Source organism: Anopheles darlingi, chromosome 3 (assembly GCF_943734745.1).
Source record: "Anopheles darlingi chromosome 3, idAnoDarlMG_H_01, whole genome shotgun sequence".
Taxonomy (NCBI): domain Eukaryota; kingdom Metazoa; phylum Arthropoda; class Insecta; order Diptera; family Culicidae; genus Anopheles; species Anopheles darlingi.
The window spans coordinates 9,883,755-9,900,148 of record NC_064875.1 but is presented as its reverse complement, the minus strand read 5'-3'; the positions used below and the strand labels follow the sequence as shown (position 1 = coordinate 9,900,148).

The 16,394-nt window shown below is 51.9% G+C and overlaps 1 protein-coding gene across 6 annotated transcripts in view; it reads right to left on the bottom strand.

Annotated features, from left to right (window-relative positions):
* Positions 1 to 5,586, bottom strand: part of LOC125954943 (ecdysone-induced protein 75B, isoforms C/D) — a 93,087-nt gene extending 87,501 nt beyond the window's left edge. Inside the window, exons 1-2 of one of the 6 annotated variants that reach the window (XM_049685647.1) lie at positions 5,389 to 5,586; positions 414 to 2,552 (exon numbers count right to left, since the gene is read on the bottom strand). In XM_049685647.1, coding sequence (XP_049541604.1) covers positions 414 to 1,428 — 1,015 coding nt within the window. In that variant the 5' untranslated portion in view covers positions 1,429 to 2,552; positions 5,389 to 5,586. Of the gene's footprint in view, positions 1 to 413; positions 2,553 to 2,620; positions 3,080 to 3,196; positions 3,215 to 3,657; positions 3,672 to 3,927; positions 4,021 to 4,068; positions 4,086 to 5,388 lie in introns of those variants that run through there. The other 5 variants (XM_049685651.1, XM_049685648.1, XM_049685652.1 and 2 more) reach the window with 5 other exon arrangements.
* Between the last annotated feature and the right edge of the window lie 10,808 nt (positions 5,587 to 16,394).

Genomic DNA, 16,394 nt, shown 5'->3' with positions numbered 1-16,394 from the left:
TCTAGCGGGCTGGCTTAGCTTTTGGGTGCCTGTTTTTTTTTGTTTGCTGCCCATCGCGAGCGCAAAAATTGGCAAAATATACTCGTTAGCGATTCGGCACCGCGCGCTTCCGGGACGCGATCGGAGGATCGGAGATCGCGGGATGACGACATCGTCTTCACCTTCACGGTCGACGATACGTTTCAGGTGAGCATGTGACACACACACACACACGCGCGGGGGTTTTGAATATTTAATCAAGATCTAATCATCATCTTAGCGCTTGACGACTCGTGTATGGTGTAACAGGAAGTTTAACGTGATCGAGAGATCCCCAAAAAGGATCATGGAGGCGCATGGTTGACAGTTAAAAAAAAACACGAGGTAACCGATTTGAAAAGCTGACCGTTAAAAATCGATAAACAACGACTTACCTAAATCTGGCATCGAGCTAGACGGTTCCTCGTGACCGCCACTCACCGAACCACCACCCTTCGACACCTTCAGTGGCGGTGGAGGTGGTGGTGGTTGCATGGATGTCTGCTGATGATGCTGCTGCTGCTGTTGTTGCTGCGACTGTTGATGTCCCTTGCTACTGGAGACGGTCGTAGAGCGATTGGCAGGAGGAGGGCCCGTGGAATGCATTACCACTCCGGCCGCATTCGTTGCTACGACAATTACACGACCATTGCTTTCATGTTCGATCACATCGTCATCGGCTCCTCCGTTTTGACGTTTGCGCTCTGGCTCCTCCTCAGCATCCTCATCGTCACTGGCAGGATGATGGTCACTGGCCGTGGCCGAAGGGGCCGCCGAAGCTACCATCACCTGTGCCGCCGACTGTTGATACACCATCCGGCCATCCCGGATCACCGATCGTACGACGGTTGCTGCTGCTGCACCTTGGCCTTGACAAGGTTCCGTCTTGGAGGTGAGCTGCTGTATTGTTGCTGCAGCCGATGCTGGATCCGGCCGGTCAGCATCATCTTCATCGAGCCGGAGAGCGGCCAATGGAGGCGGTGGCGGTGGTGGTGGTGGTGGAGGTGGTGGTACTGAAGGTTGTGATGACGCTGGAGCTACTGGAAGTCCCGGGCGACCACCAGCGGCTGCGACAGCCGTCACCGATGCCGCAACCAATGGCATCGAGATGGCCAGTTTGAGTGTCTTCTTTGGATGCATCATCAAAGGTGTTTGGTGCACTAGTGGCGGTGGTGGAGGTTGAGGCGGCGGTGGCGAAGTTGTTGTCACTATCTCTTCCTTGTCCACTCGGTTCACCTCACGCGGAAAGACGATACACTGATTGCCACTCAGCAGCCCACGGGGTGATCCAGCACGATCCGTTTTTTCCACCGGTAGCTGATCCTTTGGCTGTTGCTCCTCGCACTTTACCACCGTACGGCGAATATTCTCACTAGCACGTCGCTCAGCGACGGCCGGTATGCACTGCATATCACCCGGACCACGAACCACGGACTACGGTTATTTTATGGAGTGCAAACCCCCGTTTGCAAACGTGACCTTGACCGCCAGCAAAACACAATCCGCGTGGACCTTTGTCCTTCCTTTTTTTCGAAACCGTTGCTTCAAACTTCTTCAAACACTCGCCAAGCACAGCTGGGGCGCGTTAAACGTTATTTCGTTGGTACACTTTACTCGCAAGGCTCACTTTGATCCGCCACGGAGGAGGTTAACCAGCTCTTCGCTGATTTACTCAAGGGCCGGAAGAGGCGGCTGGGAGCCAACATGTAAATCAGGCACTAACACACCTGGGCAAGCAAACAGGAGGTGTGTAATCAGCAGGCGACGTCGAAAAGGCAAATTGTTGGAGAGGCCACTCAGCACACACACACACATACACACATATGCCACGCACACTCACTGGTGACGCACTTCCTCCAAGAGCTCCGGTTTCTTGCAATATGCGGAACGAACAGGAACCGTCGACGTCGTCGTCGTCGTCGTCGTCGACCTTGATGTCACTTCGATTGGGAATCCATTTTTCGGCACCGTTGCTCTATTGTTTCTTCTCGGGAACGAACTAATGGGTGTGCTTGCGCTTGACCAACGCTCAACGGAACAACATTCCCAGTGGCTTATCCATCGCCAAATCCCGGTAAGTTTGTTAATATTGGCGGTTGGCAGAAAACGGCGCCCACAGGATTGCCTACAGCGAGGAGGACCTTCCCGAGGACCACTGTTGCGAGATGATTGGCCTTTACACACACACACACATACACAGACACGTTCGTAGACTACTGCTGCTGCTGCTTCTGCTGTTGCTGTTGCTATTGCTGTTGGTAGGTGGACGGGAGCTCAAGCTCAAGGTCTAGTGACACATTTTCACGAGTTCACTTACACAGAGGAAAGAGCGCGCGCTGCTCTGGCAAAACAGGAATACAGCAATCGATACACACGATTCGAGAGATCCACTACCACACTAGTACACTTCTCGAGGGCAATGTGTCAGGTGTTGCTGGTGCTGCTGCTGCAAACATTGTTGTCATTGTTGCTCTGTTGCTGGCTCGCCGGAGAACGGGTTTGGGGGCGACGAAGCAGGCGCTGGATAACCATTGCTGGCGAGGAAGGCGAGACACGTTATTGTGGAAAATATGGTGGGGCTCCCTCTCTGTCACTTTCTTACAATTTTCGATTCGAAACCACAACCAGAGAAACCCCCGAAGGTTTGTGTACCCATCGTTCTAACACAAAACAATGCACTTCAGATACGGGGAGATGACGTGAGAGGAGGTGTGTAATGAGGACACAACAGCAATCGGAGCAACCGAAAAGGGAGGATCTTGCCTTGCCGCATCGCCTGCTGTTGCTCGCATAAATCGAATTACACGGTCGCCAATTCTCGCCGTTCTGACTCGCGCTGTCGTCGTCCTCGTCCTCGGTATCTTGCTGCGCTGAGCGAGCGAGCGAACGAACGAATGCGACGCGGTGGTCGTTGGGGACCACCCCGCGGCCTCCGTGTCCCTGCCGCCCATCGGCTCAACGCCAGCACCCCACAACAGGCGAGTTCGCGCGCGCTCCTCGCTCGAAACGCGACCGAGTTCAAGGTCAACATTTTCGGCAAACTTGCCGTCATCGTCGTCGTCGTCGTCGTCGTCGTCACCAATACCACCACGGCACGAGCCACACATACACACGAGCGGTTCTTTTGAGTACAAAAAAAAAACAACACAAAAGATAAAACACGCAAACGGTCACTCACCGCACGACGTACGCACGCTGGCCGTTTCCGTGTTTGGTGAGTGGCCGCTCGCATGGCCGCTCGATCGTCGCCAACAAACACAACAGAACACAGAATTTTGAAGGCCAGGAACGACAACGACGACCACACGCATGGTGAAAGGAGAGGGTGGAAAAAAGGGGGAGTACTGGGGTGCAGCAGGGTGGTTGGTTACACGCGCGTCACGCGCCACTGGGTGGTGCACGGTAAGGGGAAGAGCGAAAAAAGGAGCAGCAAAGAGAAAGAGCTGCTGTCCGCCCGCCCTGTCAACTGCGCCGTGATCCCGTGAAATGGTGTAAGCGAACAGGGAACAGCACGGAGCTCTCTCTCGCTCTCTCACTCTGACTTGGATTGGCTTTCAGAAACCATTTATGCTGCTCGTCACGGTCCCGAGGGCACACACCATCACCACCACTGGCAGGCTGGTTGGCTGACTGGCCTACTAGATTTGAATTCCGTCACGCTGCTGTTGTTGCTGCTCTCGCGCGGAGTTGTCCAGAACTTTTACTTTTCACACTAGCTCTTCGTCCGGACTGCACGCAGGTGAGACTGCATCGCATCCAGGCCGAACATCTTTTCCTGATCGACAAGACAACAGCGATCGTCGTCTTGTTGTTCAAATTGCCCAAAATCATCTGATCGAATTAGAACGGCGAGCAACACAGTGAAAGAGAAGGAACGGGAACGTTGTTCGTCATCTCGTTCACACTCACAGCTAGAACACGCAACACAATGTGTTCCCCCACTCGGGATGAGGCGCAGAGGGCAACTTTCTCATATTCAAATGATCCCCCGTTCATCCGTCTGTCCGTCCGTCCGTCCGCCCGCCTACGGTATCGAAAAAATCGAATTACAACATCTACAACAGCGCACTGAACGACACAAACACGAAAGTTCTGCCCGGTCGTCCCCAACAGCGTGAGGTTCTAAAGAAACGGCCGAGCCGAGGTGAGATGAGCTATCTCATGAGCAGTCTGTGAGCAGTGAGCAGGAACTCACCGCCATCGTGCATCGCTCGTGCTCGCTCACACTCGCGGCGGATTCGAACACTCGCACGCTCGGTCTCTCTCTCTCTCTCTCTCTCTCTCACTCCTTCTCGCTGGCGTTCTATAAAAAGACACCGGGAAACGATTTTCATGGTCACCATTTCACCTTGAATATGAGTTTTATTACTTTTGATTGAAGCGGATCACCGTAATATTCGCTCCGGCACATGATTCCGCGCTACGCGTGGTTCTGATTACCGGGATAACCGTTCAACCGGGAAACCGGGATGGTTCAAGGTGACAGCTCCCAACGACCGCTTTACGACTCCTCGTTGTGCAAAAACACACAATCACGCAATCGAAGGTGGCTGCGCTGTTTCGCTGATTATTGGAAAGACGCCCTGGACCAACCGCGGCTCCTTTGGGGCCGCTGGCTTTCCTTTATTCCTATCGGATGGAGATGATGATGATGATGATGCAACGATCTCGCTCCGACACCCGGTTGGTCACCAGTTTTTATCCCGCTCTCTCTCTCTCTCTTGCACACACTCTCTCGAAGGAGCGAACGAACGAACGCTCCCCCACCGAAGCCCCGTCGGTGGGTTGGCGAGGGCGGCGTGCGAGAAGAGGGTTCATGTTCACTTCGGCACCGGGTCAAGGCCCTGGCGGAGCAAACTCAAGGCCACCGACCGACCCAACGGGAGGCGGACACACACACACACACACACACTCACAACACACAACACAACGATAGCAACAACGGCAGCGACAACGACGACGATGAGCAGCATCAGCAGCAGCAGGCGTGTTGTGAGAACCAACAGAACGGAGCGACAAAACAGAATGGCAAAACAATAAAAAAAAATCAGCAGACCATCGGGCAGGGAGGGAGGACGGGGGGCTGTCTGCCTGCCGGTTTCCTCTGGTTTGCGCGGCTTGCTTTGATTTGCGTTTGACGCAGCACCTTCTTCATTTTCCTCGCCGTTCTGTTTCGATGAGCGCCGCATAATCCGTCCGTGCGTGCTCCGTGCGTGTTGGCTTCTGGGTTCTGTATCGTTTTGTTTTCGATTTCACCGGTTCACCACCGACCGATTGACATCATCATCCATCGTGGCAACCACACCGCCTGTGATTGTGTCACCACGGGGGTCAACACACACACACGCATACACGAGTAATGAAACGCACCTTTGTTAATCAGGAAATCAAAGCAACCATCGACCGGTGAGTGAGCGCACGGAACGAGTCTGGGCTTCGCAATGGACCCCCAAAAACCACACACAACACATACGGCGGCGAGACACCACGACCACGAGCGACCGGCGCGACGACGACAGCAGCCAACAAGCAGCGACGACGACGAGCAGCTACGGGAGTGGCCGTCCTGGCCATTCGAAGGATTTTCCTTTACTAAATTTCGCTTTCGTTCGGCCTGGACTCGGTGCCCTGCTGGTTGGTTGGTTCGAACGCGCTCACGCTCAGAGCAACTCCACTACACACCCGTACTTCAACGCGATGAGGATGATAAACGCGGCGGAGACAATGGCGGACCGGCCGAGCCCTCCCCCCCGGTCTGGTCTGGTTTGGTCTGGTCCCCGCTTTTTCCACTCCGGGAGTCGCCCACCATCCCCATCCCCTTGTTTGCTGCTGCTGTTGTGTTTCCTTTTCCATTCCGGGAGCGCACTCTCTCTCTCTGTCTGTCTCTCTGCGTGCTGCGTTTTGTTCTCTCTAGAACGCGAGAGAATCGAATAAGTGAGTGAGTGAGCGAGCGAGCGAATAAGGGAGCGAGCGAGCGAGATGGTGCGTTCTCCCCTTGCCTGCCTACCATCCCCCACCCCCTTCGGTTTGTCGATGCACTCTGCGTTCTCCTCCTGCTGCTTGGCGGCTGTGCAGTGCAGGGTGCAGTGTGAGTTAGTACATAAACCGCAGCAGGCTTTGAGAGGGTGTGAGGTGCCGGGGCGTTGTTTGGGCTCGCCGTTCTCTATTGTTGTGTGAGAGAGCATCAGACCCCCCCCCCCCCTTCTGTGTATCAATGCACCTTTCTCCACCGTACCACTCCCCCACCCGGGAACAGTGTGTAACAGAAAACAGCAGAAAACTCCTGAAGATGATCCCTTGGGATGCGTTCCTACGATGTTATGCCAAGGAATATAGATTTCTCACAAAAAAAAAAACATTTTAAAATTTCAAAAAACCCCTTGGAATACAAATGATCTGGATAATTTACACTAAACACCTTTTCGAGAACGTATGCATCGTAAACGGAATCACTCACTGTATCTTCCGACTCACCTAAATTCATGCCTTCCTGTACGGCTTTCTCGCTCGCTCACGCGCCACCGGAACTCCCCGGAACCTACTCACCTACTGTCACCGCACCCACCGTCTGTCAACGTGCACGCGCATCGGTGTGTGTGTGCCGGGAGTCCACGACCTTCCATGTGCCCGGTGCCCGGTGCCCCGTCCCGTTACACAACATTCCCCTTGCCACGGCCACTTCACATGCGTTGCACCCGGTACCACGAGCCATCCTCGCGGAGAGAGCAGGACCTGAGCTCGTGTTCCTTTCCTGTTCGTTCGCCAAATGCACCGACAGGACAGACACCAACACAGACACCGCGGTCTGATGATGGTGTTGGCACTATGTGCAGGAGGTGCAACCAGCAGAGTTCCCGTCCTGTGCCCAGGACCACTCGTCGTCGTCGTCGTCGTCGTCGTCGTCGCAGATTGCAGCATCGAAGGACCTGCGAAGCGTTGCTCTGGTCGGCGCGAAGAGCACCTTGCGCTGCGAACGACCCCGGACGCTGAGACGAATATCCTTTTGAGCAATGGAAGGGGCCAGACATAATCCAAGGGTCGGGGATATCACACCACACAGGACACGGGAAAGCAGTTTCTGGAAGGATATTTTTTCCGGGGTTTTCCCTTTCCATTCATACAGCACGCAAGGGAAGGTGTTCGCCCCTGTTCTCAGACAACGGTTTTATTATGTTTCGGTAGTAAAAGTTGAGGATTTTCTTTAATTTTATGGGGTTTATCTTAAATTTTTTAACTAATCTAATTTTTAAAAAGGCCTTATCATTAGCAAGGATCTTAACACTTAGTATAATTCATGACTACTTATCGGTTCATTTAGCTCATACAAATGATTTCACATAATTTTGGTACTGCCGCTTAAATTGCTTATCATAGTAGCCAGAGTTTTTAAATAGAGTTTTAATTGCAGACTGCCTCAGACATTTGGCGGTATCAATTTCCTCTACTGTAAATAAGTATATTCTGTATGATATTGCAATGAAAACTCTTACATTTTTTTGAAAAAGTATTAAAATGGCTTTCTTTCTCTCTGAGACAATTTTTGCAAACACAGTTTTATGATTGTCCTGAAGGTTTGACTTTACAACAGTGCTCTGATAATTGTTGTACGCAGTTTTCTGGAACGGGCACCCAAGTCACCCAAACCGTCGAGACAAACAGTCGATGTCCAGATTTCGGGGACTGCTCGACGGTATCCACCGTTTGGTGGTGGTCCGTGGCGCTACGTTTCTTATTCTAGCGACAGGTGAAAGCGGATTGCAATTAGAATCCTCCAAGGACGACAGGTAGCTGTTGGTGAGTAACGTCATTGCTGCCGTTGCCGGAATGTTTCCAATCACCTCGCCGGACAAGCTGGACTTCTATGACACTTGACGTCGCAAAAGAATGATGCAAGATCAAGGACGGAACTCAATCGAGTGCCTGCGATCCGTTGACCAAACACCAACGCGTACGCCATTCATTGTATACCACGATCACGTAATGACGTTGAATTACCACTCCCTGGCTGGAGACTACGCTACTAGAGAACTTGTTTCCAAGTCATTGAAAGGTAGCATGCGTCAGGAGTTGTACAGCTTTGGCGTCATTCTATGGTGGGTTGTTTCTTTGAAGAGACATCATGAAGTGAATCAATTCCTAACGAAAGTAAAGCAATTAAAAACATTATCAAAAAGAGCACAAAAAAGAAAAAAATCTATTAAATTGAAAAGAAAAATTGTGAATCACAGCTGGGCGATGCGATGTGTGCGTGAGGACAGATCTCTGTAAAATTTCAAGGCAATAAGTAGAACTAAACCCATAACTCGTTCGTTTAGCAACAATAACAAAGCACTGATTATGATCTTTCCGATTGCCCTATTGATAAGCCCAACCAGGCGAGCGTGCGTGCGAGCCACCAAGCGAGTGAGGAAGTGAGCTAGACCGATTCCTCCATTCCACACCAACCTTCGATCCCATCACCCATCTACACGCAGTGTAAGTAAAATGCCTCATCAATAATGCACGCGTCGAGGTGTTGAGGTGCTACAGGCTGCAGTTTTGTCGTTGCACCACCACCACTGGGACTGGCCGCGCAACCGTAAACGGCTTTACCGTTATGTCGCGAACGAACGCGTGCGCACCGGGCGCTCTCGAACACAGGAAAACCTTGAAGTTCCGCGCACACCACGATCTCACACACGATCGCACTGCCTACCGACCGCTACCCGCTATATTTATCAATCCCCTACTGACTGACTGACTGACTCCTCACTCGGCCAACCGGTCTACCGTGGTTGGGGAGGAAAATGCTGGTTGCGTTAGAATTAGAACGCGCGCGTAGAATGGCCGCGCATACACACCAAAAAGGGAAAGTGGCGTAAGTCGTCGAAGCGGGTGCCCGTAAGTGGTGGTGAGCGAGTGAGCGTGAACCACGCAACTCAACGCAATCCCCGAGAACACCTGAGTGAGGCTTGGCCAGAAGGAAGCGAGGAAGAGAAAGGATGGATGGAAGGAAGGGGCCTGCGGAGTTAGAGACGAGAGTGCCGTGAATGGTTCTGAAGGTCGCGACGATGGCAAACGCTGTTTGAATGAAGCTGCCGTAAATCACGCTGTGGCCCACATCTCCCATGCCCCCATTTCCTATTGGCACACTAACGGCATTCGCTAATCGGAACTCGAACCGGCCGCAGGGCGAGGGCAAAACAGGCGAATAATAGGTTCCACGGAAGTTAAGCTCGCGCCTTGCCTTGTGCTGCCCTTTTTTATTTTCTTGCGTGGCATTCTGTCGGCTTTCTCCTTGTCTGCGGTTGCGTCTGCGTCCTCGACGGCGCTAATCCCCGTTCCGGGAACGCTGCTTAATGGGCTGCGCACAGACACGCGAGGTGAGCAGCAGACGGTTTTGATCGCAAAACGGTTTTTATTTTTTCGGGAAGATCGATCCCTCGAGAAGCCTGCGAATGGGGAATCCTCATTTCCTGACCACCATAGCCTAGGCCCTGTCTTTCGACGGTGTTCCCCTTTTCTGTCCTACATTCTGAGCAGTTCCGAGAAAGAGGGAAACATAATTTCGTTTCGCTGTCTCAAGCTGCCGCGCGGCGATCGCGCTTTGTTCGATGCAGTTCTGCTAATTCGGGATTCTGATCCGGTCAGGAGTCTAACTCTTTTTGGAGATCGGCGAGTTTGAATGATTGGCAGAGGAGGTCAGAATACAAGTTGCCGGAATTTTCAGAAACCAGATTTGAAGGTTGACCGCTTAACGGTACGTCCCTTTTTGAGTTCCTATAGGTATTCCAGGATACTCTTAGATTTAGTATCTATATTCAAAATAAGGAGGAAACTGTAACTATAAAGAGAGAATCTTTTAAAATACATCTAGAGTTTCTAGTGCAATGACGCATCAATGGAAAAAGTACACAATCCAAACCTCTAGGGGAATTTGGACCTAGACCGCACAGTCCTGCGCCAGACACTGAAAACTATCCCAGCCAACCCTAGCGATTCCATAGCTTCTCGTCTGAACCTGCTAGCGAAAGTCAGGAGGACAAAAAAAAAGCTAAAAATCCTCTTACGACAAGTCGCAAAGATCCCTTTCCTTACGGAAAACATCATGTACTGGACTGTGTGTTGTGAGGCGCCGCCCCAAACTCCCAGAGCCGTAAGTACTCGTTAATGGGAAGTTCGGCTTGAGCTACTTGAGGCCCCTGGTAAGTAATACCAGTAATAAGACACCACATAGCTCCTGTCTGCCTACCTTCCTGAATGCTGAGAATGGTTTTTGGCTAGCTAGCTGACTGGCTTTCTAGGACATACGCCGCATCCCCACCGAAACCGGAGATTGTAAAATGCGTCCTGCTGGAAGAGACAGAACGAAGACAGGAAGCGCGGGGGGAGCCAAGAAGGATGTAGTACATCAGTCTGTGCGCCATTTCTACGTCGCCCATTATCTGCACCACGGCCACAATGTACGTTTTACGCTCCCGGACCCGAGGGGCGGAATATCCAGACATGATGTAGCGACGGCGTCTAGCGGTTCATGTTCTGAATCCTGCCGGGAAGTTGCTGGCTAGCACGTCCTAGAAGCGGTAATGGCTACCCAGTTTGGCGATTGGATTGGTCGACGGCTAGAGGCCGGACGGGTAGGAATATCGGCCAGACATCGGTAGTGTGAGGATCCGCAATCCAGTTGGGGTGTGTAGGCCTCTCAGACAGACTAGCTGCTGAACCCCCCCTCTGGACCGGGAGTAGTAGGAATAAGCTCCCTATAGTCAGCGTCTGGTACGGACAAAGGTTGTGCTCCACGAGTTGCTCCCCACCTCGTGGTACACACAATCCAGGAAAGCGTAGTTCCCGTACCAGGCGAGAGTTTCTCTAACCCTCCTCCCTTTCCGATACCCGGTCTAGCGTACTATGTAAAAGTAGGTCTTTGGGTTGGGGGTCGCGCCATTGCTGCTGCTGCTGCCGGTAGGCCTCGTTTGGCGTTTTTGGCGAGAGCCTGATGCAAGCAGTTGGAGTTGGTTGGCAACCGTGTAGTGTGAGTAATAATCAATTCCAGGCTACTAACCGGAACTCCTCCCGGGGAAGGCGCGACGAACTCCAGGAAGTCCCTAGGTTCGGGCTGGAAATGGGAGTAGGGACTCTGAACTCGCCAGATGTAAAGGACGTCGGTGGCGGTGGCGGTGAAGACGATCAGGACGGACTGCAGTTTACCGTCGTCATCGATGCGGCGTACACCGGTGTACTGGTGTTGGTTGTAGCGAAGTATATAGGAACCAGAGTCCGGAGAGGGCCAGTAAATAGGGCCAGACAGCTAGCTACCTAGCCAGCCAGCTAGCCAGCCAGCCAGCCAGCCGCCGGGTACTCGAGTGCGCATGTTTCGTATGTCCTTGCCCTTGGTACAGGTTCATCGTTCATACGATGACTTGCTCTCCTGCTCATTCTTTCTCGATTTCTGCTACTCTCTCCCGCGCTATGTATCTTTCTCTCTCTCTCTCTCTCACACTCTCTCGCCGGCTCACAGACAAATTGCGAAACTTGTGCCGGGTGCGAACAGAGTAGAGTCACTGCAGGACTGCAAAAATGGATCGAAGCATCAGAAATGAGAGGGAACCGGATTGAGAACAGTATAGACGAGACGACGCAATTTGGTCAACGAAGCAAATCCCCCTAGAGCCACGCCACGGAGAGGGCTAGAATGTCTGGGTTTGCAACCACCGCACCGTCTCGTAATCCTGTCTCGATATCCGTCTGACATCGTTAGGTTCCTTCGTCTTCGAAGCCGAAATCCAATTCCTCGCTTCATTTGCTGTTGCGTTGTGTTGCTTGGATAGCCCGATGGCTGCTAATGGAGCCAGGCTGGACATAACAGACACCAGAGTCCGGCGACCAGGACGGTCGTCAGTGTCGACACCGACCGTCCAAACGTCAATAACCGAAATCTAGGTGCCTCGTCCTGCGCAGATACGGAATATTTGGCAGGACGGCTTCGCACACTTCGCTCCTCACACCATGTCGGTTAGGTGGTCAATGGCAGACAGACAGACGACCCTGCCTGCCTGCCTGCCTGCCTGCTCCTTCGAAGCCGATCCGCCTCCCTGCGGTCCTCAGCTTGGCGCTCTGACACAGAACATCGTTCTCATGTCGTTCTCACTCCAGTGCCAACTCGATGGAGTGGGCACTTTGTGGGTCGTCCGGACACCGGAGAGAGAACGAGAAAGAGTCGCAGTTCCGTCGTTCCGTCAACAACTTGGCTGGCGGTGAGCCCTCTTCATCATGTCACCCCGCGGATTGCGCCACCGTCTAGCAACCCTCCGCCCCCGCGTGTTCGGTGGCATTTTCAGGTTCAGGTCATTATTATATGGTCGTTTCGTGTTCGTTCCACTTCCACTCGAACAGCGACGACAACGACGACGACGACAACGACGAGGACTTGTGCGGAAAACAGAGAGCTAGAGAGAGAGAGAGCTAGAGAGAGATAGAGAGGGAAAGCGATAGAGAGTGAGTATATAGTGTGGAATGGGTCAACATACCGACCGTACATCGGTGGCAAACATAAATAATAAAAACTTGAGCTCGATACAATAAAACAACGGGAACGAACGCGCTCGCAAGGATAACCGGGAAAGCGAACTCCCAGCAAGTGTCCTAGTTACCGTCTACTACTCCCCCCGATGCTTGGAGCTGTTGGAGCGCCATGAAAGGGTGCAACCGAGTTTTGCTTCCAGGAACGCCACGTGGCATCATGAAAACCCACGTTGGAAGCGATCAACTTCCGCTCCGCCAGTGCCAGCCAGGGCGCAGCCAGGTAGTTGATGAACTTTCTCAAATCGCCATTTCCGGTCCGTACTCCGTTCGATTCTCTTTCTCTTTGTGTCTCTCGCCGATCGGTCGATGAACGGTTTGAAGTGGCGAGAAGTTGCAGCATCTTGCCGTATCGGAAGGAAGAGGCTGTTCGCCGGACGACGGCCGACGGCCGAGTTCAACAACATGCCACACTTTGCGGTCCTGGGGGCTCATGTCGTTGTCCACATGCCAGCAGGACAATGATCAGGAAAGCTAGGGTGAGCGAGCGAGCGAATGAGCACGAGGAAACAAAGCGTAAAGGAAGATGCGTCACTGAAGAGGACTGGACTGGCGACCGAGAGACCGTTGCCTCCGCACAATAAGAAGTCACATTTAATTATTAACGACAAGGCACGAATGAGGCTAAACCTGTTGTGGGTGGTAGTATGGAGATTATCGCAAGAAGAAATGAAAAACAAAGAACAGGTCACCGATCTGCAGACCAGATCGTTAAAATTTCCTGGAATCGTTACTTCGTGATTTATTGTTGAATTGTCAGAAAATGAAAGAACCTTAGAAATTACAGGACGCACGATTTGCATCTCAGGAAGTCATGCTTTCAATAAAAAAAAGTATTAAATGATAATATGGCCTACTTATCCCTACATGATTGATTAAGTTAAATGAACAATTTAATCTTCAAAATGGAAATGAACTTCATTTGAATTCGGCAGCTTGAAATAAACCTCAAAAACGGCTGTATGTAAAAATTAAACATATGATAAATTAATATAGGGTAGCATGTAAATTTTGGGTCAAAGATTCCGATTGTGACATCAAAAGGGATGTTTTCAACAATTGAAAAAACGGTGTGACCACTGGATTATGGAACAACATAGAGCAGAAACGAGAATAAAAAACAAACAAAAAGAATCTGATAATGCTTTTGAGAAAGAATCAAAACATGCTAGCAAATCAGTAGAGCACAACTAACAAGAACGAGGAGGCTCGAAATGAAATGAAAAGCAGCAAAAAAAAGAGAAAAGCACACGCTACATGCGCTAATCATTCATTGAGCATCGTTCGCCAGAGCACCGAGAACATTGGAACCAGCGAACGGAGGAGTGAGTAACTACACCGCTTACTATACAGCAGCGGCGCACTTACTGGACCACTTGGCTCTTCGACACGGTGAATGGTTCGCTGGTTGGCCACGGGGCTGGTGATGTGGCTTGGGGCAAACCTCGGAGAGCAAGAAAAAGCCAGCATTTCTTGCGCAAAGCTGAGCGGTGGCGTCCTTCGATGGTCGCGCACACTATTCAATGACCTCAGCAAACCACTGGAGCAATCAACTTTGACGCCGGGCTCCACACCAGGGCAACCGACGAAGCCTACGATGCTCATACTGCTGCTGCTGCTTATGCTGGTTAGCCCCGCATATTCCCTTCATCTTTTCAGCGCCGACAGCAGATACCGTGGTAGGAAGCCATCATCATCGATCTCTTCGCTGCCGTCGCACGGACAACGACCAAGACGACGACGACGATGGGCTCATCATTTTGCAGAACACTGTGTGTGTGTGTGTGTGTATGTTGTGCTCATTTCCGTTGTTCTGTTCCATTACACAAAGGCACGCAGGGAGTGCACGACGATGCACCAATGGATGCGAGGATGGATTCGCGTTCGGTGCATTCGCGCCGGTGGTGCCGGTCCGAGGCCATCTCGCCGGGCGAAGGCCATCCCCAGCCATGCATCCCGACAACGCGCATTGTACGTACGAGATGCAGTGAAGGTGGCAGCAGCAAATGAGTGGCTATATGCTACCACCATGGGACCCATACCGGGAACACTCCAGGAGGGAGAGCGCCAGCGAGCTCAAGGAAAAACTCGCAGCATTCGGCTCGACATTGGTCGTTCGCTTCTCGGTTCAACGTTTGCCATGGAAACAATGAACCTAGCGTGAGAGAGAGAGAGAAAGAGAAAGGGAAAGACACTCTCAACAGAGAAAGGGAGCGAGCGTCGAGAGCAGCACGCACCGGGCGCCGATGGTGAGCATAAAACCGAGGCACCCTGCATGCTGCCCCCAGCTATTTATGCTGCGGCGCGTTCCCGACTGAACATCGAAACTGAAGGCGCGAGGGGCCAGGGAAATGAGTGACTCACGCCGGGTTGGGTTGGGTTGGGTCGGGGTTTGCGTACGCGGGGGTGGTTCGTAGCACACCAATACGGGGGAAAACGCTCACGAGCGCCCGCATGATAATGGTAGCAGCAGCAGCAGCAGCCAAGCCAGTAACCAAGGGAACCGAAGTCTGCTGCGGAACCAATGCGCGATGGCGCGACGATGATGCTGGCGGAATGCTACCGACCAGAACTCTCCCTCGGGTGTGGAGTGAGCATGGGCTGATGGTGGCGTTGGAAAGGCACCTTCCAAGGTCAATATACTTTCCTCCCTCGGTCGGTCGGTCGGTCGGTCGGTCGGTTGGTTGGTCGGTTGGTTGGTTGGTTGGTCGGTTGGCTGGGGGACGAGCGAGCGAACATCGTAGTGTGCGTTGACGAGTGTTTGATTCCCTCATTTCTGCGCTTCGCTCCGAGTTTCCACCACCGTTCGTTCGTTCGTTCGTTCGTTCTGCTTGTTTTTCATTAGTTTATCCCTTTTGTTTTCTGGGCTCACTCTCACCCTCAACGACAACTCCCGTTGCGTGTGTGTGTGTGCGAGTTGTGTCTGTCTGTCTGGCGCTAGCGTGTTACTCCTGTTTTATTTGTGTGTAACGATTCTGCTGTTGTTGTTGCTGTGTTGTTTCGAGTTTTCCTCGTTGTATTTTCCACCATTTTGCTTCTGTTTCTTTCCGTTTTTCTCGCTATTTGCTTCGTCAGAGGAATTAATGATTTTTCTTTGTTTGTTTTGTTTTTGTGAAGAGGTTACCTGGTACTTCTTTAGGTACTTATCAACTTTCACTTCCATTTTACGTATGTAAGTTTTCCTATTAATCCAGTTTAATCCTTTCCTTTTCAATTTTCAAATATTTTTTGGAGAGTTGATATTTTTATTCATAAAATCAAATAATTAAAGGTTGCCAAAGCAAGTCGTATGCCAATTATTTCACTCCTTGCAAAAGGTGCAAATGTCGTTTGCCCATCGTCGCCGTATGTTCCCGGTTTACGCCGGCGTTGTCGTCACCCCCAAGGAAACCAAACACCGTTGTCGACATTTATCGATTACTTTTCCCGGGTGTTGTTCCCGGAATTTTAACTCCCAACACAGTGCCAGGAGCGCACATACGGTGCTGAACCGAGTGCCGAGTGTTTCCCGAAACTCCCGGTATCCTGCCAAAGAAGGTCCTGGGAGAAGGGGTACTGGGGATGCTACACCAACCAGGAATCGAGAAATAACAGGAAGTGCGAGAGAGAGAGAGAGAGAGAGAGAGAGAGAGAGAGAGAGTACACCAGACAGTGGCAAAGAGCGAACGAGCAGTCTGGTGGAACAGGGAAACAGGTCGTCGCTGTCGGGCGTCGATTCCGGTGCAGACGCTTTCCCGGTTTTCCAGACGAGTCCGTACGGCGTGCGAAAGGGCAGGAATGAAACAGGTTGTGTATTTCCCTCATTCTCGCTATCTCTC